The following is a 25016-nucleotide window of genomic DNA, read 5'->3' as shown; positions in this document are numbered from 1 at the left end:
GTCACTCCAAAATGAGTGAAAATGAACATTTTCACTCAAAATTCACTCCAATTTCACTCTAAATTCACTCTTTTTTGTATTCACTCTTATAAGAGTGAATATTTTCACTCGACTTTTTTTAGAGAGCCTGAATTTTCATGATAAATACGTATGATACCTATAGTATCTTGGACTTATTACTGAGAGATGGAAGGCAAGCAATTTGCCACGCCTTTTGGGGAAACTATAGCTCCACTGCTCTTCCGAAGCCCAAGGAAAGTGTTTTCTTTTTCTTCTTGTGAAATGATTTCATGCCTAGCCCATGTATTGCTTCCCAGTTTATATTTTGTGTCAAACGTAAACTGTGTATAATTTTGTTATGTATCACTAATGATAATGATAATAATAACAATAATAATAATAATGCCTAAGGGTGAATTACCCCGCAAACGTTACTTCAAGTTATCCTTTACGTAGAGCAGAGAAAATGACCGGTGTGACGAAGTGTACTAATACTGCAAACGTGTGGTTAGACCAGGGAGGTGATCATTTTCACATACCAGTACTACTCAAGAGTATTATTTGTATACTATTTCAGTCAGGGTTGGTAAACGAAGAAGATTAGTGTCTCATGGCACGATTCAATATTTGATTTTGGTGATTGCGTGAATTCAACGCCTTTTGACTGGAGAATTTAGCGCATCACAGACGCAATCGCACCATGTAAATTATCAAGCACTGTACATAATACACCATTGCCATAATACACACATACAAACACAAACACACACAATGTATTTGCGTCAGACAAAAACAGGTGAAAGGTCACACCGAAAACTGTGTCAAAAATCACAAAATGAAATACACGTTTAGCGATTCATTTTCCTGTTCATATAGGTGGGTATGCACGGCTTTGTGGAGATTCGGACAAATATTATAGGGATCATTCATTATGATGAGAAATGATACAATATTTTATGATTATTTCAGGTCAAACATGAATTCATTATCAAAAGCATTCACTTTCTTTAATAACAGATAAGTAACGTTTGAAACGATCACTTTGATACTTGACGAGAGTTAATCTCACTACAAAGCTGATTATCGAGAGGCATATAGATCGGACAATGATAATTAAATAAACGTTTGCATGAGGAGCGCTAACGACTATAGCTTATGATGCCTTCGTGGGAGTATGTCAGCACTTCCATGGCCTAACTAAAGATGGAGAATTTATGCATCATTTGGATAACAAGAATTTGTCTTGACAGCCAGAAAGGTCTATACCCGAGCTAGGGAACAATCTTGTAACAGAAGGCTGCGCACAGAGCATTTTATCTACTTCAGTAAGAACAAATTAATGAGTGGAATAATTCCTTGCGCAACTGGCTACATGGTTGGAGTGGGGGTCATAAAACAAAATCGGCCTTTTGGGCCGTATACTTACTGGCTACCAGCTGGCTACCAGCAAAACTTGACCGACAAGCAGTGACAAGGGTGTCTGTTGCTGGATTATGATGAACGAATGCGTTGACATTTTTATGAAATACTCGTCGAGCCTCACAATATTCATGCTCTCCAGGACATTACATGACATTCTCGTTTTCAGCCCCATGGATCAGATCATAAGCCAATATATATGACAACTCAACATCACACAACTCTATTTTGATTCAAGGGCTGAACTGCAATAAAGAACCAAATTTATGTGGTGTCTAGTTCCCTCTAGAAATGTGGCTAAGATACAAGAATTTGATTTCGTTGTCTGTACCTCTCTTTTTTTTTTTGGTATACATTGCATTCATCTTCAAGTGACATCGATTGAATAGACATAATATGAATTAACCCGTCAAATTGTACTATGAAATTGTGTTGTAAATGATGTACTGTTATTTTATCATCAAAGCAGTAATAAAGATGCGTATAGTAATGATAATGGTGATGATGATAAAAATTGAGTTAGAGTTACTTCTACGACGATGCTCATTTTTCATTGTCGTTATTTCGGTATACTGTTGTCTTTGTCATAATCGTCATAGACATTAGTATCTGTAAGTTTATTTGCATAGAGGAACAGGGTATGGTGTATTTGAGCACCGCTCATCACCGAACCGAGAAATTGACATTGCCACTAGCCTCATTCCATTCAAAGTTCACCACGCACAATGCAGTTGACCTTCAAGGCAAAGCGACTTTGACTGCGCGCTGTGTGCGAAGTCTTTGACAGAGACCTTAGGAGACTGCCTGAACTATTTTTGCTCCAATCAGGGACCTACTCCAATCACAACCGGACATAATTGTCAAGATATTTCCTATCACCTGTTCTAGTCCATGTAACAGGCTGCTGTAGTGCTAGACATCTCCATGGAATGGTCCATCAATGCGCGGACATCCAGCACGTGTTTCTACATTTTTATTAGTCTATATTATTCAAGCAAATGCAGTATTCAAAGTGCATTAATATATCTAGAACACTAAAGTAATGCATATAAATTCAAACAAAAAGTAATATTTATAAACTTATTCATTAACTATTCTTTAGTTTTGTCCGCAGAGGTTTGCTCATCCGTACCCACATAGTGAAAAATCACATAAATGTTAGCAAAATAAGACTAGGCATTTCGGACCTCATGCCGCGCCCACAAAGCGCCATGGAGCTTTCAAGTCAATCAAACCCATCCAACGTGTGAGAGTTGTTAGTCTGATTTCCAGACCACTTGGTTGCACTATTTTGCTTACCAGAATATCAACCTTCCTCTAACTACAAAAGAGGCGGTCATAAGCTAGTTGATCTTTTAGTGGTCCCTTCGTCAAACGCTGCGACTTTGTCTAGAAATGTTTTAGGAGGGAGCTAAATTTGGAAAGGGGTCTGGAACCCAGCCTAGAGGGTTGTTTACATTGCCCATGACGCTACAACCACAGTACATAGGGTATCACTTCAGCATGGACCTGTACTTTTCTAGATCCATGTTTTCAGGCCCTACACATTATTTCTTTCGTTAATTGTTCTCTTTTTCACATTATAATTCAACATTGCAACGTGAGATCATAATCAACAATACGGTTGGTAAAATATGTATCATGATAATCTGTATAGCATTTGTCATGTCTCAGTAGAAATGCATCGAATCTGGCATAGTGAATGTGAGGAAGTTGGATAGAGGCGATCCTCTCCTCCCTGTAAATAAATGAATTAAAAGAAAATCGCTGACGCATCACGGCTTAGACGAACATCAGAGATAGTGCAGGAAATGGATTGAATACGATACATTGTTCACATACAGGTCTACTATATGTACAAGTGCACTGCACACTTCTGAATTCATTCATTAGTATTGCTTGTTCACGTGACAGGTCTAAAGACAGGGCAGGTTATAACTTTGTATGAATTGCCATGTGATATTACATGAATTTCAAAATCATTACAGTATGCAAAGGAAAGTACTGTATAAGATATGAGAATTGAGACTGGGAGATTAATGTTTTCCACTTCCCTGACTTGTGTGAAGGTTTAGAAACTTTGCAGCTGTATTAATTTCTATGAAGGTTATATAAAAAACAACAATACAACTACTAACAACAGTTTCCATCTAAGACGTATCGAATGACAATCAAGTAATATTGTGAATCCAACGTCTATAAATGGTACTAAATACATCGTGGAAGGTTGGGATTGCTTTTATCATTCTTTTATCCGTCGTCAGCAATAGTATTGTTGACCGTCATCAATATAATGGGCGGTGCCCTCGTCGAACAACCAAATAATTATCATCTCTTATTCCTGAGACGGTTTATACAGTAGATTGAGCTATTACGCGTCCAGTAGATAGAAGAAGTATACATCACCTCGAATTTTCAGTCTCATCTCCCTGGTATATCCAAGGAGGTGGAAGATACCGCTTCTCTGGAGGAGACCACCTCCCTGGTAGGCTGCTAGTATATAACTGCAGGTTATCACAATAGCAGTTTCCATAGTGACAGCTGGGGTATCATACTTATTTTTCAGTGGCTGCTGCTCAAGCTGCTAGCACGGAAACTACGTATAATCTTCGTCTGTTGCCTCGATAGTGAGAATAATAATGTTTATGATCGCATACGGTATAACCACTCCCTGGTACAGTATAATTATACCCTCTTCATAGTGTTGTATTTTAAGTGCTTTCATTATACGGACCCGGACATTTATAGTGATATAGTGACTTATGAGGAGGTTATCATAATGATACTGATCTCAACAAGGTATACCTCACTCGTGACGGTATGTGAAACAGACAGACAGTATATTGAGAACTAATTGAGAGGAATAACAAACCCGGCGGGGAAACGCAGGCACCAAACGTGAAAGAATTCGAACGGATTGAGAGTATGAGCAGAGACCAAGGATCTGAGCAAGGAGGTGGGAAGAGACCTCCCTGATGTATGGAGAGACTCTCACCTCCCTGGTATGTTTGGGCAGGGAGGTGGTCTCTTTAGGGAGGTGAGAGGAAACTCTCCCTCCCTGGTTTCTTCCACCTCTCTGGTTCATTGTGGCCCAGACCATCGGTTCCATTGATTCAAGGCTTAGACTTCTGATGGGCCAATTGAAAGTGACCACGGTACCAAGGGACAATCATGTAAAACGAAGTGAACATATACTTGAGGGAAATGAAACAATAAAGCCTATAGTTGTGGACGTGTACAGCGTCTCTAAATGAGAACTGTAGGCCGACAGGTTGTGATGTCATGATTACAGAAAGAGACAAAAAATATGAAAAGAACGGCGAAAAATCTTTATCTTGGACACCAAGAGAGCTCTTGATCTATCCCTTAAATCATCTCCTCCGAAAAGCACGGTGAATATTAGTAATTGTCTATTATAATAATATCCCTCAGCATTAGGCCAAGGTGAGTCTTGTAATAATAATTAAACAGTATTAGTAATTCTCTTTACTGTTCTCTCTTTTTACAAATTGCAGAGAAGGAGGCACATTGTACTATAACCAGGGCTCGATCGACATTAACGGTGCATGACCCGGTGGCCCGGGGCCACCAAAAAAGGTCGGATGTTTGCCTTTGGGCCACCAAAAATAAAAGTTAGTGTGGATCCTTGCTATAACCATAACTTACTTTAAAGTGTGTTTTAAACAAATTATTTGATCTCATCAAACATTTTCTCTGCGTTTCACTAATTTTCTTGCATTTTACTGTATCTACGATACAGTCGTGCAATCGAAACTGGTGTGACTCTTTGGGATACATGTGCATTTGTATTGTTCTGAAATACATTATAGGCCCACTGTGCAGAGAGATGCTGTTACGACACATCCCCACACCCATTATAACTTTGACAATCACACCTAGGAACTAGACTCAAGACAGTATTCAATAGATATTTTATCATAATATATGCTTGCTAAATGGCTATTGTTCAGTAGTCTTATTAATTGTCGGTTGTGATTTCTGACACGTTGCCAATGATACTGCCAACGAGACGTAGTTTGAGTCACTGTTTACCACAATCATTTCCTTTCTCTTCGCCAGTGACAGAAGACGTGCACCGGATAAAACTGGCTCTCAAACCGTCTCCAGCTGGTTCCCGGGAGCAAGTCCCTGGCGCGTGCGCGATGATTGTGACGTATCGCTGTTACTACGCAAGCGGATTCAGCTGATTGGCTGTGGCTGAGTAATTATGCGAGAGCGAGGGGACACTATGGACAATGAACATAAAAATTGTGCAGCAGTCGGGCTTATTAACATATACCGGGTAATTTGCATACCATCAGCTGTTTTGCACATGCATGCCTTACGCTTCTCTCTGCATCGATCCATGGGCCGCGAGTGTAAACAACATACAGCATACAGGAGAGGCCACAACTCTCGCTGGGGATGATAGCGAGTGGCTAGAATCACATCATTCAGTGATTATGATCAATTTGAACCAGGACTGTTCACGATTGAGAACGCATCTACTGAGGTCTTCGGATTTGAAGGCAGTTTAGTGTCTTCGGAAGTCCCATGAGTCGGCGCTCTACGAGTTCATGACATAATACTTCACACTTGCATCTCATCTAGCTTGTAGTGTGGCATACACCAAGGGGGTTCAAGGCAAGCTTGCATACATTACTCCCAAGTAAATACACACGAGGAAACACGAACTGCGTTTTCCTCCACACAGCCAGTGTGTGCTATCGTGACGTACTTGTGTCAGCCCACAATATTTGAGGACTTCTCGTCTGCATCTCTTCCAGTGTTCAAAAGTAAGTCAGTTCTCTGAATTAATAATAGGCATTTATAATAATTATATCGAAAATTAGATACAGTTGCCAATTATTCCCATCCTAGCTATGTCACAACGTTTTCATGTTCGATTGCTGACAGCATGTTTGGGAGAAAAGAAATGAAAAGAAATGAAAAAAAAAGTAGCCAAGTACCGGTACTCCTATAATATGTTAAAATGTCTTTATGTTGCTTTTTTTCAGTTGATTGTATTTGACCTACTCTAAATCAATCATGTGATTTAGATGCCTTTTTTTTTTTCGTCCGAGAGGGAGAGAGTGTAGAGGCGAGTGAGAGATGGAAACAGAAAGACTCAAAGAGAGAGAGAGAGAGGGAGAGACACACAGACAGACACACAGACACACAGAAGGAGACAGGGTATAAAATCATGCACTACGTACGGCCCTATATCAAATGATTGCCGTTCATGTGAATTTCGTGGCCAGAGTCACAAACATGAATCATGATTCAAAACGGCGTTTCAAATCACAGTCTCCGGGGAAGAGCATTCATGCGGGCTTTCGCAACGCTGATACTGGCTCAGCTCATCCTTTGCCATTGCGCAGCGCACTGCGCAGTTTGACCTTGTCTCTCCTGCAACTCGAGCCTGACCATCAACTGATCAGTCAGTTTATTGTATGCCTTTCCGTTTTTATTTCGGTGAATACCTTCTATTAAGGAAGCTGTGGCATTCAGGCTCTGCCCACAGATCGAGGAATGATCTTAATTTTTCGTCTCTCCAATTGTTTTCCTTGGCCACACACAGCTGCAGCCATTATCGACTCAATCGGAGAGTAATTGCATGTATTATTATAATAAACAGCTAGATACTATAGCATAGAATCGGTGTATGGCGTTGATGTAAACAAACTAGTGCAGGTATTGTACCGAAACACACGATTCATAAGACGTACACAAGCGCGCGAACAGAACCAGAAGCTGTATGTGGGATACCCGAGAGACACGCATGCGCACAGCGCACAATGACGTCCAGAATCATGACTGAAATCACGTTTGCGTTCATGCGGTTTCCTGCGATTGTGATTCTGGCAGAATCATGATTCAAAACGCCCCTTTTTCCGCGTTTCAGATCGGCGTTTTGAAAAATCGCATGAGCAAGTATACTATTCGGGTATTCGGGGCTCGTTTTCGAGGGCACGCGAATAGCTTGAATCGAACGATAGGATTTCCTAACACCGGTTCACATAAGAGGGCACTATTCGAAAGTACCGAATAGCAAAGAATATAGCATAGTGGGAATCGAGCTTGTTCGATTTTCTTGCAGCGTACACCGTCTCTCGTTTATGAAATAATGACAATTTTGGTCTGGATTTGCCCTTTAGCAAAAATAAGCATGTAGACTGACATTCTGATGCAGTTTATTAGAAATTGTTAATAAGATTTGCTGGGATGTAGGAGGAAGAAATCCTCACTGCGTGGGATGGTGAGTTGACGGTGCGGGTGATAGTGTACTGCGCGCTCGAACAGCGAATAGCGAATAGCGAATAGCGAATACCATATACTTCTATGTGAACGCAGCCTGAACGCAACGCAACTTATTAACACGTTTAGCGACTACCGGTAAACGCGCGTTTAGAAACGCAGTTCTGGTTCCGCATGAACGCAGCCAGAGGGGTTGGGGATGCGTGAGTATAGGCCACATTTTCAGTATAGGCCCATTGAACACTGAGGAAACGATCGAAGAGCCTTGGGAAGAGACAAAAGTGCGAATGTTTCAGCTCGGTGGATCATGGGACATAATTATAGATTTTGAAAACAAGTTATGTGTGCAATTGGTATGTATATAACTGTATGTATATAGCTGAAGATTCTGTATACCCCCTGTGGGCCACGTTTTATCCATGACTGCAAAACCATTCTTTTACCATAGCATTAGCAACTCTTTTTCCCGTCTTTCCCAATCGGTTGTGAAGTGATTGCTTCCGTGGGTTGTATACAGCTTCTGCGATCAATGCTCTTTATAGCGGGTTTCCAACAACCTTGTCCTGCCCGCCTGTGAAAGCTCACTCCCTGAACTCCATAATCCGACGTCGCATCAGCCCAACCGCGCATGAATTATCATACTGTGTGGGGGTGGGAGAGTTTTCTACCTCCATGGATCCTACCACAATAAGGGGAGAGGGCGTGAGGGAGAGAAATGAAAATAAAACCCAACAACCGCATGCATGCAGATATCAAGTCCAGTACCACTCCATCTTTAATTTGACTAAACTGTAACAAACTTCATTCTAGTCGGATAGACAAGGGCAAAAAAGAACAGTCGGGGTCTTTCACGAAACAAATATTGATATCGCGAACACGTGGACAACACGCTTTTGTTGAAATCCCCCAAGGTCGGATGCCATTTTGAGCGGTTTTCCGGCATTGCAATCTGCTCGAAAGCTTCGAATTATTGTGAAACATTTTATTTAACCGGATAATATCTCTAATGTCATTTCATAGTTTTTTATGTGAGAGTAAGAAAAGTGATCTAACTATACTGTTATATTGGAAAGACATATTTGATTTGAGTACTGATTTTGATTGGAATACTGTTTTGAAACAAACATTTCGGAAACTAAGGAACAACAAAGTTAAGCAATGCTACTTCAAGACATTACATCGTATTCTACCTTATAGATATAATCTTTTCAAATGGAAAATTGTAAGTGATAATTTGTGTATATTTTGCTCTGAAACAGAAACCTTTAGTCATGTTCTTTTGGAGTGTCCTAAAGTGTCTATGTTTTGGAAAAAGATTACTGATTTTATTCAGTTCGCTTTTAGAGAAACAATCTTATTAAACGAGAAATTATTGATTATTGGAGTGGAATCAAAGAGTCCAAATGTAACGAATATAAATAAGATATTGATATATGCGCAGTATGCAATTTATAAACAATACATGATGCATTTATTTCAAGGGCATTTATACAATAGTTTGAAAATATGGATTAGTTTTAGAAATGAAATATTGTTAGATAATGTATCTGAGATTGTTACAAACATGATGAAATCATTTACTTGATAACCAATGAAGAATCTGTACTTTTTGAGTATGTGCTCATTCATTGTTAAAAAAAAAAGAAGAAATCGTTTGATGTAAAGCTTTGGAAATGAATGAATAAAGTACCTCTGTAGAGGTTTAAAAAAAAAATCTCTAATGTCATTTTTAAACGACCTTCTGACCAGGTATAAATTTCCTCTATCCTGTTCGAATTGAGTTTACTCTTTGATATCCATCACAATCATGGCCGATCGGGCAGACTTGATTTTTCAATCATTGTCCGCTGATATTTCATTTCCGCACTACTTTTGTTGTTATGGATTGGTCGTGACGTCACAGTTCTCTTTTGCAGCTATTTTTAGGATGCTGAGACAAGTATTAGACCACGGTGGGACTTGTGCTCCCAAGGAGGTACAGTACCTCCTTGGTTCTCCTTGATACTCGATTACTACATTGTAATATGTCGCGAGTTTCCGGAATTTTTATCTGTAGATGTTAAGTCATACAGTAGAAAAAGGCATATATTCAGTGATTTCTGTCGTCTCACGGTCTGCAAACTAAAATGAGATAAGATGGAAACATTGCGTACTATCAATACTATCATCAATTGTGCGCTTAGTTTAGGAGAGATTGCGGTATATATTGACTTAAGTTTGAACTGAAACCAACTTTTGCCGGTTTGTATCCGGTATTGAGAAATTCTTTCAGGAAATTCGGCTGTACTAGTTATTACGACACACCAGAAAGTAGTGCCGGTACGCAGATGTGTCGCAGGGTGGATTCTCATCAAAGATAAATGAAATGCTAAAAACCAGCGTGCAGATATCAATTGGTTAATCCGATCGAGGAGTTATCCGACGCTTCTAAACTGCGTCGCTGCCAAGTCTCAGTCTGAAGTTCACCTACCGGCGAGGCCCCTCACAAAAATAGAAATTGTTCTTCCACATTCCTTCGAGTGGACATGTGCCCGAATCGGTCATTGGATTCCTGCCCGCCTTCTCCGTGCGTCATCGGGATTCTCACAGACGCCAAGTTTGAAACTCGCTCGTCTTCTCCTGATTGAAATATCATACAAACACATTCCGAGCAACTTGAATCTCCATTGCAGCTCTGACGTCGCGATGCTCTTGCATTCGTCCACAGACCCCACCCCACCCCAACCGCAACCCCCTTATCATATCTGGATTAACAGACACTTCGGCAGTATAATTGATTCTTAAAATGTTTCTCAATCCCTCTCTCATTCTAGTTTATGACTGCTGTCTCTGCTACAGAAAAAAAAAACCCTCTTGTCGCGCACCATTTTGGCGAAATAGTTAATGTGAATGATTTCGAATATTTTTCAAAGAAACATATGTAAGAAGATAATTTCTGTTGTTCCAGAACTAGAGAATTAAGACTGGAATTTCGTTTTAAAAACTATCTATACGCCTGTAGTTTGAGTTCACAGGAAATTTATCGCATCCAGTTATTATAAGCCTATGTGCAGGTGACAGAGTGTAGGCCTACATGTATGTATGTGTATGTGCGTGTGACAGAAAGAGAGGGAGAGAGAGAGAGAGAGAGAGAGAGAGAGTGTGTGTGTGTGTGTGTGTGTATCGATATCTTTGAAGAAGAGTAAAACGTCTTTGAAATAAACTATAGTAAATGTATATGTTACCATAATGTGTGGCTGGTAAATTGCTATATTTCTTCGATGGTTGTCTTTACGTCAGGCTTGTAAAACCTTATGGCGCCCTCTCCCAACGAAAACGCGCTCTATGAGTGCGCCCCCATTAGTGGTCAGCTGGAGTCGTGGAAGGAGGACGCCTCGTCAGCAGTCTTCCAGACTGCCTCAATTGACACACCCATGCCGTCTACCTCTGAAAACTTTCCCTCCAAATTCAACATGAAGGGCGGTCAGGGATCTACGAAAGTGACATCACTCCTGAAGAAATGCTGGAAGAATCCTAAGTACTTCCGGTGGGTCATGACCGTGGTTATCTCGACGCTGTTTGGCATCATCCTTGGCTTCTTCTGCAGCTTCGGGACACTGTACATGTGCCTGAGGAAGGACCTTGAGTCTACAGCTGTTGAAACTGGTATTGCCCTTTCCATAATGTTTTTGGATCTTTTTTATAGTTTGTTTAATCATGTAATATCAGCACAACTTCTCGCCTAGTAGACATTTAATTTTTTTTTTTTTTTTTTTTTTTGGCCAAAAACAGTGAAGATGCGATCTTTGCCTATGATATAAGCATGTCTCGATTGAATGAGTGTTGAATTCATGCGATGTGGACAGTGGTAATAATGATTTGAAGAAAAATATTTTCTTGTAATTTCTTTGTACAGGATGGGTTGCATCCCTTGGATGGGCCTTCGGGATTTGCTCGCCGATATTCAACGCCATATACCTACGCTTTGGTCCTCGCAAAGTAGTCATCGTGTCGTCGATTTTGTGTGCCGTTGGCATTCTGTCTTCGTCTTTCGTCCAGACGATTTGGCCGCTCTACATATCATTCAGTGTCATGTTTGGTATCGGCGCAGGCCTGCTCATAGCTGGTTCTATGAATCTGGTGGCGTCCTACTTTGACAGCGACGACTGTGCACTCCCTACCACCCTCCCTGGAGCTGGGTGTGCCATTGGTAAGTTTGACGTGTGGAAAACTCGACATTTCTTTCTTCGTAGCGTGATACTCGTTCTATAAATGTCTGTCTCAGAAAATTTCTTGTTTTTGCTATTTTTTGGAGATAGTAGTATTTTCCTCCTGTGCGTAGTTTTTGTCAATTTTGAAATGATGGATTTAAATGTTTGTTTCTTGAAACAGGAATGTTGATTTGCAGTCCACTGCTTGAGATGGCTTACGAGAGCTATGGCTGGAGGATGACTCTTCGTTGCTATGCAGCATTTATCCTCGTCTCTGGCCTCCTCTCCTCCATCTGGTTCAAGCTTCCTCCTTCCGCATCCCTAAAATCATCCGTGCCGGAGAGTAAATCCCTCGATGCGAACAGGAAGGAAGGGGAATCAGTGACCAATCCTGGTTGCAGCTCTTCATCTTCGGAGAAAAAGTGGGAGGAGGTTGAGAAGAAACGAGCCAAGGAAGAACTCGTTAGGGATCGACGACGCAAGTCCAAGGAAAACTACATTCGACTCCTGAAAGATCCGGCTCACTTTATGCTCTTCATGGGTACTTTGCTGTCCAACGTTGTCATGGTGTTCAACATCATCAACTTGGTGAGTCGGGTTTCTTGTGGTGATACCATCAAAACTTTGGTAAACAGCATGTTATGTTTCGCGAGAGCCTATAGATAACGCGATACAAATTTCATTTTGTAGTAGATAGAATTCTCGCGCGTTATTGTGAGAATACTTAACTGAAGTAGCATCCTGAGCTGACATAGTGACCCCCCATTCTTTCCCGTTTTCCCATAATAAATTTCTGTTTGAATTTCTTATAATCAGTGATGTACAAGCGTACCATACTAACCTAATTTTCCTCCTCGTAGTTAAGTAGAGGCAGTGAATGAGGACGCTTCGGATGACACCTGAACCTAAAGGGTGAAGGGGTCAGGCAACGTGTGGGCAAGACGTCCAGATAGCTGGTGAGCAAGATGCTACAGAGCATCATGCCGGTGGAAATTGAAATGATTGGTACCACTAGGATACCGCTTAGATATCAGGTATCTTATGTGATCGAATAAAGGAGGGTGTAGAGATATGTAGAAACATTCATAAATGGTAGTACCAAAAGCTTAAGATTCGATGATCTAATGATTATTTCATTTTCCCGAGGGCTGTACACCTGGCAAGCTTCTGAGGGTATCTGGTATACTGAGTAGGTAACGCTTCGCAAGGTACTGTCGGGTTGCACGAGGTAGTTTGCAGTGCGAAAGCACAATGTGCTCACCAAAGTATCTTCTTTGAGAAAGAAATTTGTAAGGGTAAGGTTTCTGCAAGCATGTTTTCCTTCCTTTTATCATTTTAGACAGATTCAAAGCAAGTGTTATCTTTCTCAAAATATGTATTCACTTTAGCCGGAATGAGCTTGCACAGTTGCCTCAGTCCAGCCAGTAGAGGTGAAACGGTGGTGCCCAGTGCTCTTGGATGGAGGACAACGAGAACTAGATGGAGAAGAAGAAAAGTTCCAGAAAAAGGAGTTCCAGAAAAAGAGTTCCAGAAAAAAAAAGTTCCAGAAATCGCCGATCCTGTCAACTCGTGCCGCAGGATGTCCGTGCTGTCAGGCAGATTTCGAGTCTTCTGGTTCTTTCGTCACCACTCCAGGCTTTTCACAGAAATGCGTTCCCTAGGTGCAGTTGCCGAGTTCCCGTAAGGCGATGAGACGCAGGTTCTGGAGGCATCCCCGACGGCAGCAGCGGTGAAGACTACGATGATGGCGAGGGAGGGACAAGGTCACCTTGGGCGATAAAAGGCTCTTCAACCCAAGCCAGAAAGTTTTCCTCAGTCCCACGGGGATAGGGCCAAGAAAAAAAGTTTCTCGGGTCTCCATGAGGGTCAGGTCTAGTCTGATAGAATCAGCTCCCCCTGAAAACGACAATCGAAATCTCTCTGCCCTCCTGGCTATCATGCCAAGAACATTTAGTAAGTTTCTCTTTTTAACTTACACCTCTGACTAGCTCTCTTTCTTTCTCTTTACATCGGACAGACAGGCCAGGATGCTCGATTTGTTTTCTTAATTCAGTAGTTTTTACCGACTGAAAAAAAACCCTCCAGCAATATACATTTACATGTCCAGCAATTGGCATATCACGCAGATGATAAAAATTTTATCATCATTAGAGCATCATACAAATTGTTATCCTTGCTGTGACTGACATTACCACCTCACTTGAAAAGAAAACAAGAAGCAAATTATAAAATGAGATGTCACAAAAAAAAAAATGCGTGAAAATGATATAAGATTTGTCGATAATTCTTGGTTTGTCTGGTCCCACCAAAGTTTTGGCACCAGACCATGCTCTTTTGTCTTGAGGTAAGTAAGGATTTCATCTGACCTATCTTTGCCATGGTTCCCCAAAGTGCTGGACTCCTATACAACAGCAACAAATTCTATCCAAATCAAGAAAAAAAAAAAAAAACCAAAAAAAAAAAAAAAAAAAAAAAACGTGGAATCACAGCACGTCTTATGACCAGGTAGTTGTCCGTCAGGTCATGCACGCAGCAAGAACTAACGCCACTGTCGATCTGAATTCCTCATTAAAATGCCAACAAACGAATCTGGTGTGCGTGTAAACATATCAGTTGCATATTAAACATATGCAGTATAGTTTGTCTTTGAACTAAGGACTGAAACTCGAAGCGGAAACCACAGGATTTCCACAAACATGACCAAATATTTCGGTCTTGCAAAGACAATTCCATCTGAACTCGAAATCCGATTATCTTTGAAGCTTAAAATTTAAATTTTGACATGCCTGTATGGGGATAATGGCGAAGAAGATCAGACTTCCGATAATAGTATTCCCGCTTTAATTTTTTGTATTTATTTTATATATTCAATAATTTATTAATTTATTTGTTTATTTATTTCTTTTATCAAGCAATTCGCAGCAGTCTTAAATTCCTTAAAAATAAAACGATTATTATATACTGCATGCTTTGTTGCGAGGGGCAACGCGAACGGTATTAGACTGATACAGTGAGTCCACTGTTACCGGCTTTCCAAAGATGCCACTGTAGATGCGTGATTGTTTCAGATGCGTTCCATAACTTTCTGTCATAGTCTCACACAAACTCGGAAGCTCAGTCCGTATTCATAATGCCAGCTGTTATTCACGTCCAGTATGGTCCAACACGAAGTTACGATTTGCTCTCCATGTGCATGCATTTCAGTCATGTGCAATCTACACATCAAATTAGTACCATTCGGACCGTACTGGTAGTACCAGTTTCAGAGAATGGGTAATGCACGTACTTTTACAGACTGCATGTGATAAAGTAGTCGATGATATGCTATGCTGGGTTGCAATTTGATGTGAATAACTTTTTCAAGATTCGAGAACGGGAATAAATTAGTGAAATCGGTCACATTCTTTCGATGAGCAACTTGCGTGTGATTATACTCTGGAAAGCAAACAATTTTGACGGCTATCCCCTTCTGCCCTTGCAAAATTACCAGTATGGCGTAGAGCACTTTATTTCTTGCATTGTCCTCACAGAAATATGAAGTGGGATGACATTCATTAACACTTTTCGAATGTAATGTATAGACGACATAATCTACTTCGAATCCCTACCTTGCGCTCAGCCGTGATCAGCACAAAACTATTTTTTTTCCAAGAGTAAGCAGCAAGTCACCATCTAACCAGAGTAAGCTCATAAAAGGGTGTCAAATTGCGTTACATTGTAATAGTTATTTTGCCTGAAAGGGTTGGATGTACAGGATAGAAGAAATATCTGACTAGATAGGGATAGATAATCAATCATTTAGACTGCCTGTGTTCATAATATAAGTAGGAATGCATGACGGCACACCATTCCCTATGATAATTTCCGAATGATAATATTACCCATATGACATGGACTTGTCATGTCTGGTAAACGAGCCAGTTAAACTGTAATTAGCAGTGAAGTTATGCGAACAACTATGCGGGCCGTCGTCGTTAGATGTCGATGTTCACGCTTCTACAAGTAAAGGTCACAATATTAAAGATCAGAGAGACCTCAAAAGACGTGGGCTGTACACTTCGCTTCAGTCTTCCGTTCGTGATGACAAGCGTAACCTTTTTTGCATTTTCTGTAACATTCATTCAGTACTAACTTCGTAAGATTATATTTTCTCCTCTTCTCTCCCGTAAGGTGCTTGATTATTAATTGTAGTCATTTATGACGGAGATGAATTTTATTTTGGAATAAAGAAACTTTTCATGATATCAGGATTGTGTTTCATTCACTTTATTGAACTTTATGACAGTGAAAGTGTGACTAGGACCCCCTTTTGTATTTTTCAGAGTGCATTTATTGATTACCTTGTTATTACCAATGATGTTGTTGTTAGACTGGCTTTAATGTCCAAGCTTGTGTCAAGTCGATTAGACCATAATGATTATTAAGTTTCAGAAGAGTCTTCTTTTTTTCTGGATCAGTTTTGTGGATAATTATATAATACAGCCAATCTAGCAGCTACTAAAAAGCTTGGAAACCTGTTTACATTGATTTGTACATAGCGCTTCACTTGTAAGCATTTTATTTTCGAAGAACCAAACATTATTTCCATCGTTAATCATATTTTACATGTATTTCATTTGCAGGAATTAAAAACAAATCTATTTTTTATTGGACCACCTTGAAAGTCAGCGTCTGTTGAAAGGGCTTCCAACTCACAAGAGAAAATACAATAAATTCACATTTTGATACATTGCATCGTAGTTTTTGTATTCTTGTATAATACTGACAGTAATGATAACAAAGGCAAGACATTTGTTTTTTTCATCCACCGTGTTCATTGAATTTGGCCTACATTTTTGGAGCCCAATAAATGAATGCTATCAAAGACATCAACAGTTTTTGACAGAATATTGCTGACGTCTGTAAAGGGGGAGACTTTTGACATCTTCATTGTTCGAATTAAACTCCCTAGTTTTACGTGACGTACAACAAGGTAGATGTGACGAAAAGTTCTTTATCAAATATATATTTTTAACAAAAATATATAATAATGAGAGCCAAAACGATGGGATTTCACTGAATTCAAGAAGTTAACAGAACTTCAGGAGTGTAAATTGAGCTTCGAGACCTCTGGAAGGGAAAAGATCCTTTTTGAAAAGAATACACTGCCAATTTTTGATGGCTTAAGAATTTCAAAATATATCGAGACCTGTGATAGTAAATTCAAAACCAGGATATCCATGAGAATGCGACAAGAAGTTATGGATGTTTTCTACTACATCCTCTTCTGACAAACTGAAATTTAGATCCTTGGTTAGGAGAGAAAATTGAACTTAATTAACTATGATTTATTAAAAAAAAGAATCTTTCGAGATAATTTACTCCTCCACCCTCGCATGGCGGTCGCGTCTTTTCCTACACCCTTTGTAACCTTTCTATCTTTTCCTCTGGTGTACTCTACCTCATTTTGGTATGTGTCCTACAGGTTGAGCTGATGTCCTCAGCCGGCTACAGCGCGCAGAAGTCGGCCATGTTCATGTCTATCCTAAGCTTCGTGGAGACGGGTTTTCGGTTGCTCACGGGGATCTTTGGAGACCGACTTCCCTGCTCGCGTATCCTCGTGATACCTGTTCTCTGTCTGATTTGTGGGTGTGCCACATTCTCTCTGACCATCAGTACGGCCTCAGCGGTCATCATATGCTACGTTGTTTGTAAGCCTCTTTTGAATATAGTATCAGTTAGTAGTTCATGGGCTATCCATATACTATGTGCATGTAGTGACAACACAGCAGTGTTGTGATACTTGAGTTTACCTATTCCATACATTTTTTTTTTACACAATGCCACAAAATGTACGTAATATGTGTAGTTACGTCGAATAGAACTTCCGAACACCAAGAGTCAACAAATTCCCAGCATAATTCGGTAACTTTGGCTTTCCGTCACAAAAACAGCAACAAGAATGATGAACGTGCAACTGTAAACTACATGTACACCGAAGCTAGCTACGATCGTGAGAAGAAGCGATGAAGAATGCAATGAACGAAGTTTATTCATGGCTGAACTCACATTCTTTGAAATTGAATACGGCTAAATCTGAGTTTTTAATGTTTGGTTCGAAGACACAATTGGGTAAAATTGGCATAAATTCCATCTCTTTTTCCGGCATGTCAATTAATGTGTCCCAAACCTGTCGCATCCTGGGTGTAATGTTACATTGTAATATGACTATGTATCATCAAATTTCTAGCATTTGTAGATCTGTAAGATACCAACTTCGTAATATCGGCTTCATTAGAAAATATTTGAACCGATCTTCTACCGAAAAATTAGTCCATGCTTTGATATCCTCTGGGCTTGATTTTGGAAACTCCGTCTTATTTAACTTACCACAAACTCAGCTCTCCATGCTACAGAGGCTTCAAAATGCGGCAGCACGCATCATTACACTGTCCAAGAAGCACACTCACATCACCCCTATTTTGAGATCACTTCATTGGTTACAAGTCAAAGATCGCATTACAAGGGGTGTATTTTTAGGATTTTGCTTCTGACTTTCCATTGCACTGCTCCTCGGTATACCATTGGCTTACTCCATAATTACATCCCTGTTAGATCTCTACTCTCATCCAACTCCGGTTCTCTTGTAATTCCAAGATTCACTACAATATGGGGCACACATGCCTTTGGCCATGCTGCTCCCACCTTATGGAATAACTTACCTTCAGCCATAAAGAATTGTTCTTCATCAGATTCCTTTAAAAGCAGTCTAAAAACTCACCTGTTTAAGGCCTCCTTTTGATTACTCATTATTTTGAATTTTGTATGTTCTTTCTATACCTCGTTCACTTTCTCTTCCTTCCGCGAGTAGAGCATTCTACAGAGTGGATTTGGCGCTATATGAATCACATCAATTATCATAATTATTAAGAACGCATTGTGCTACATTGTATTTTGTAAAGACCATGGCAGACCGTACATAATCTAGTCGTCCGGCCTATAATTGATTATATTTGTAACAATCAAATGGATGGCCTATATCATTAATTTTGCAAAAACAGAAATGCACTAATCAAAGTCAATATTTAGAATAAAAAGTCATATAGGTATTGGTCAGTTGCCTTTTTATTTGTATTTGTCAGTTGCCGGAATGGGTCGTGCAGTCAACTATTCTATCATATTTGCGGCTACCATCGAGACGTTCGGACATGCTGTTCATCAAGAGTCATTTTCGATCCTCCTCGTCGCCTACGGGATCGGCTGCCTCCTTGCTGCTGTCATTCCAGGTGAGACAAGCTATGTCCAACCTCCGTTAGGTCCAGTTGTGATGTTTGTAGAGTATGTGCCACATACAAGTGGGCATGTTCAGTGGTTGAAGGGTTGTGTTTGTATGCATGTTCAAGGCAATCAAACCGTCCCGATGTTGGCGCTAGCATAGACACCACGGAAGTTCGATATCAGCGATCATTGTTGCTCCATAGAAGACTCCGAAGTATTATCCTTTTTTTTAACAGCGTTAATTTTGAAATCTTTGCTAACTTTTTTGTGTGTATGAATATCACACCTCTGCTGATTGGCTGTTTTGAGCCACTCGTAAATAAGAGTTGTTTCCTCGTGTTTTGTAACACAACGAGGATGAGGGACACACGAATTTGAGACAAGAGTTAGTCACAACTGTGTGGGTGTCCCAAGCAGACTGCGTGATCCTCCCTGAGTGCATCCACAAAGTTGTACAGGTGTAATGGGTCGAGAAGACGACTTTATCTGAAGGCAGACATCCGTGGAGCAAAGTTAAAACATATCCATTCATATCCAAAAGAATTTTTTTATTATTGTATAATTCTCTAATTTTGCCTTATTTGAATTATTGTGTACAAATCTGGGCAAACTGTAGTGAACAAAATATGTCGAGGCTTTTAAAATTACAAGGAGAAAGCAATCAGAATTGTATCTCATAGCGATTACCGTGCTCATACAATGCCATTATTTGATCGCTTGAAAATTCTTAATATTCATAATATGTATATACACATGTATATCAAAGTGCAATATTTATGTTTTCATGTTCTCATAATATGCTTCCTGGAGTATTAACTAATTATTTTAAGCTCAATAGCCAGGTGCATACATGTGTAACAAGAAACTTTTTAAATCATCACTTGCCATTTGTAAGATTAAGCTCTTATCAAAAGTCAATATTTTATAATGGACCGAAAATATGGAATGAATTACCGGAGGAAATAAAGTCAAGTCAGACTTTTACGGTTTTTAAAACCCATCTTAAGCAGTATTTGAGTGACAGACAATCTTTAGAATAAATGTATCATAGAAAATATTCTTTATAAGATTATATACTTTTGTTTAATGTGTTTGTGTGTCTATGTTTTTGTTTGTTTGTTTGTTTGTTTTTTGTGCTGCTGTTTGTAACTTTGTAATTTATATGATATTCGTTTGGTACATGTTAAAGGACTTGGCTTCATATAAGGCACCGCCTTCCTGTCAAGTTCCTAATGCTTCATGATTCCTTATGTTGATGTTTATATTTTGTATCCGTTGCAGTCATATCAGTTACTTTATACACACTTGACGACATGAATTTGAATGTAATGTATTTGTACTTATAAATGTTGTGTATTTTCTCTGTTTGTTTGTATGGTTTTTATGGAGTATTGAATAAATAAATCCAAATCCAAAATCCAAAATAAAAATATCAATGAATCTTAAAGCCACCTTCAGAGCATAATACAGTAATACAATTCCCTTCCTTACGTAAGGATGTAGTAGATCTTCCTTTCACCTTTATCTTACGAAGGTCTCAGCTTTGATTTGACGGGTTCCTACGACTCTGCAAACTACTGCGGTGCGGCCATGTGGCTGATTTCCGCCGCGTTGTACATCGGCGTGTACCTCCTGAAAAATAGACAGAATCGCCTGCGCTACACCGCCATACACCAGGACGAAGAGGCGCGGCAAGCCCCGACAAAAGTCGATACGTGCCAACCAATTACCATTGTGCAGGAGTTGACGGCGAAGGGGGTAGATCTCGAAGGAGCGCTTGAAGCCCTAAATGCCGACGTCAATGATGTCGACAGGATTGCAGTGAAAGATTACTATGTCATTGTAGATAAAGTTTCAACAGTGTGATGGACTTCGTAGCAAACTGCTGGGAACCAGTGTTAACAGTGAGAGAGAGAATAATAACTACTGACGTAAATGAAAATCGTTATGCATATAAACGATTTGACGCACTTGTTCATGTGAAGTGGTGCTGTCTGTCAGGCACTATGTCAAGCTGTGTATTTCCGTAGACGCCAAAGCAAGACTGCACGCGCAATTTGGGTGTACTCGATTTATTCTTTTAGAGCTGATTCAACTCGTGCAGCGCTACACATAAAATTCCGATATACACATTTAGACCATTGTGAGAAAGGAGGGATGAAGTCCTACTGGAATACCTTGAAACAAGCAGCATTTCGTAAATTGGTGTCAGTCTCGCTTGGTGTTGGAAAAAAAAAACATACGCAAGCAAAACAATTGAAAGACATGAGAAACTGCATTATTCATATTTCATGTGAAAACTATATTTACAGTTTTGTGTAAGGAATTTCCACGACAATTGTCCCTTCAAACATCCTTTCAATTGTTGAGTGTGATTTTGGTCTGTAGCTAAGACGCAGCTTTGATGGAAGAATCGTGAATATTGTAATACAGTGCGTATTCGTCCAGAGCAATTCTGAGGGTGTGTTTTTTTTTCAAAGTGCGTCAAATTCAGTTTACTCACAACTGCTGCGCAGTGATGGTACATAGAGGGCTGTTTACACAACAGCCTCAGCTTGTTATGTGTGTGATGTCTGTCTACGATCTTGAAAAACAACATCGTATGTACCAGTGATATTTTAATAATAGTTTTTTTTTCAGTATTTATTCACATGGAGTGTGTACGTAGGTCCTATAAATGTGGATTAAACACGATCGTTTGAGTAAAGCCATCTATGACAGCTCAGATTTTGACTCTGCAGATATTTATTATGGCTTTGAACTCACGCTAAGGAGTGGTTGTGCGATTATAAATACTATTTTTTTTTTTTTTTTTTGTGGTGGTCATTGATTGCAAAAATCGACTTCACGCCTTGCCACTGCCCCACTAATGCTGACGTCTTTGTCTAGTTTTGTGTGATGTTTTCCCACTGCGGAACAATGCAATCATAGTCTTCTTGCTGCGCATACCTTCGGTAAGGAAGGTAATGCCGCAATAACGGAGTAATTCTGTGCTTTCTTGCACCTTGACTGTCTCTGCGTCGTTTATACTGATACGTGTTAGAGATGAGTGTGGAGTACAGACTTGTATGAGCAACCTGTGAGCAGATGTAATCAATCTAGCTTTTTTACATAATGAAACGTGTGTAAAGATGGTCAGTGCAAATGAAACAGTGGTTGTAACATTTCGAAAATTACCATGGTGATTTCACCCGTGTAGCTTTCTTATTCGTGTTTTCCCTGAAAAGAGAAGTGACACTTTCATATACTGTAGAGTACAATGTACACTGTATTCCATATAGTTCGACATGTCATGCAAGAATATGTGTTTGCAATTCTCGACTGTTTCACATGGTCATGTGAATTTTATTCGTATCTTGTCACTATGTGCTTAAGAAAATTTCAGATCCGTGCAGGGGTTATCACTTCGTGTTACCTGTGTTACCTTCGTGTTATCACTTCGTGTTACCTGGAAGGAAAATCCCAATTCAGCTGTGTATAAGGGGTATATGGACGATTCTTGTAAAACACGTTCAACTACCTAACATCATGGGTGTGTGTGTCCTTCTAGAGGGGCATTTTTTTTTTCCTGAACCAAATATCTCCGCATCATGGTCATAATGACATGCCCGTTATGAGGGTATTCTTGCCAGGACACTGATGTGGTGATGTATATCGTGCGTTCACTGTGTAAAACAACTCAAAAGCGCAATGTATAGTCTCGTAGAACAATTGCGTACAGTATTTGTAGGAGATTTTTGAAGAGCTGTTAATACAATGTATCTTATCATTTTTAGTCCGTGGAACTGCTGCAATTTAATGTGAGATCCCTATCCCACAAACTTTAAAGTACTGAGCTAAAGTACTGAATTGAGCTGTTGGATACAAACCGGGTTTTCAAATGATATGGAACATTGATTATTACAAGAATGACGGAATGCAAAACTATATCACAATACACTGTAGTGTAGTGACGTTACTTGAGCAGGCCCGACGTACAAGTCGTGTTTATTATTTCTACATGTATTTGTTGTTTTTTTTTTTAAGGAGCGGCCGTTTCTTTTTGTTTGTTTATTATGAGAAAACAGAGAAAGCAAAAGCCTTTGAGAAATCTTTTTATGACAGATTTCTGCTTTGAGCTTTTTAAGTTTGCGATTGTTCTGTTTGTCTGAATGCTATACATGTATCGACATGTTGTATGATGCTGTACGGTGTGTAGGCGATGTGTGTATTTATCAGTGCGTGATGTAATTATAACGTGCGTGTTGCGTGCTTGTTCTGCCATGAAAAACGGTTATAATGAAATGATCAAAAGAAGTGCTGCAACGCCGGCTTTTATGACGTGTTTTTAGAAATGAAATATTGTATTATTTCCTTACTTGTGCAGATGTAGAGTTCGTAGCGTCGGGTATACGACATCAGTCTCCAAAGATATTCATGTATGAAAGCGATGACGCAGTACCTACAGCTTTTCTTATGTGACGAATATTTCACGATTTCGTTCTGGAAAAAAAAATAAAACAGAACAGTAAAGACATCTGACTTGGTCGACTTGTTTTTGTTTGTTTGTTTGTTTGCTTGTTTGTTTGTTTTTGTGCTCGGGTATCAGTTCGCTGTATTTCGCATGTGAGACGACCACCATGGAGAGCATTAAGAACGCGTTTCACTTTTAATCTACCCTCTTCCAAAACGTTATGTTTTTGGAGGTTTATTGTTTGTGTGTTTGCTGGCAAATAAAGGGAAAAATTGCTGACGAATGTGGCGAATGTATACGGGGAAGATCAGACATGAATGGGCCAAAGAACAAACTTGTACTGTAATATGTTTCTAGTGGTGATTCGGATGACCGACCATCTGGATCAAGGACTTAAGAAAAGAGTGACCATTTTATTTAACCAGCCCCCCCCCCCCCCGGCCTATAATACAATACAATACAATACAATACAATACAATACAATAAGGTACAATACAATACAATACAATGAATGCTTCCCATGAGGCTCAGAGTGCTTTTATACAAAATAACAAATCAAATACATGTATCATCTAGGACAATCTGCCATAAAAATTATGAGTAACAAGCATTCCTGATGTAAGACCTATACATGTACAGTATCTCTTTAATCTGCTATTGTAACATAACTCGCCTCTGCCTCTCATATTCCTTATTTCTTTACTTGTCATGCACTTTATGCACATCGCTGTAAACGTCCTTCACATTTGATCTTTAACCCTATTTTAACTGGGCTATTTGAGACCAAGTTTTTACGGTTTTTACTGGGGGATCAATTTGACCCCCCACCCCCACCCCCACCCCTTTCAGATCTCGGCCGCCGATCGCGCGATCGCCGCAAATTTTTGCCTGAAGATAGAGTCGGATGTCAACTGCAAGATTACATGCTCATACAATAGAAAAATTTTGGCTTTCTATTTTTAATGAATTAATTATGCAAATTTCCATGCATGAAATCATATTTTCACCTATAACTCCATTAAAAAGACATGAAGGATTTTTGTGTCAGAGTTCCTCAAGACACATCAAACAACTTTGTTGTAAAAAACAGCACAATCAAAATCAGTTTCTTTTGTTTTTTATTGTTTTGTTAATTTCTTATGTATTTTACTGTTTTTTCGACCTTTTGTTTTCTATTGTTTTTTTTGCCAAAATTTGTTGCAGGCGCTTTTTCAAGCTCATCTACATTAGAATTAATTAATTTCAATGGCTAAAAGTTGAAATAATCTAATTTATATCAAATTAACCAAAAAACACAATTTGCATTGGATTTGCACACGATATCATGAAAATGAGCTGTTTTCGGGTTGACATGCATATGCAAAATACAAAATAACTTCAGAACGGTGTACCCAGACGTCGCAAATTTGGTCTCAAAATATTCGGGAGATTTCAATGAA

General features: G+C 39.5%; 1 protein-coding gene across 1 annotated transcript; it reads left to right on the top strand.

The window, feature by feature from the left end:
- The first annotated feature begins 5757 nt into the window (after positions 1–5757).
- LOC139710867 (monocarboxylate transporter 13-like) lies at positions 5758–23977 on the top strand. The gene is made up of 7 exons (XM_071622789.1): positions 5758–6215; positions 10957–11322; positions 11573–11866; positions 12049–12455; positions 17332–17557; positions 18989–19132; positions 20659–23977. The coding sequence occupies exons 2-7, from the start codon at positions 10971–10973 to the stop codon at positions 20988–20990; spliced, it is 1755 nt and encodes a 584-aa protein (XP_071478890.1). The 5' UTR covers positions 5758–6215; positions 10957–10970; the 3' UTR covers positions 20991–23977.
- The last annotated feature ends 1039 nt before the right edge of the window (positions 23978–25016 follow it).

The sequence above is a fragment of the Diadema antillarum genome, unplaced genomic scaffold (assembly GCF_040938485.1).
Source record: "Diadema antillarum isolate AM-2024a unplaced genomic scaffold, OU_Dant_1.0 seq00001581_RagTag, whole genome shotgun sequence".
NCBI classification, from domain to species: Eukaryota; Metazoa; Echinodermata; class Echinoidea; order Diadematoida; family Diadematidae; genus Diadema; species Diadema antillarum.
This window is presented reverse-complemented; position numbering and strand designations above follow the sequence as displayed.

Bases quoted from the DNA above. Each gene is read 5' to 3' on its own strand.
- LOC139710867 (XM_071622789.1), top strand. From the start codon at position 10,971: ATGGCGCCCTCTCCCAACGAAAACGCGCTCTATGAGTGCGCCCCCATT. The intron at 17,558-18,988 runs GTAAGCCTCTTT...TGTATTTGTCAG, and splicing joins CATCATATGCTACGTTGTTT to TTGCCGGAATGGGTCGTGCA. The intron at 19,133-20,658 runs GTGAGACAAGCT...TATCTTACGAAG, and splicing joins CCTTGCTGCTGTCATTCCAG to GTCTCAGCTTTGATTTGACG.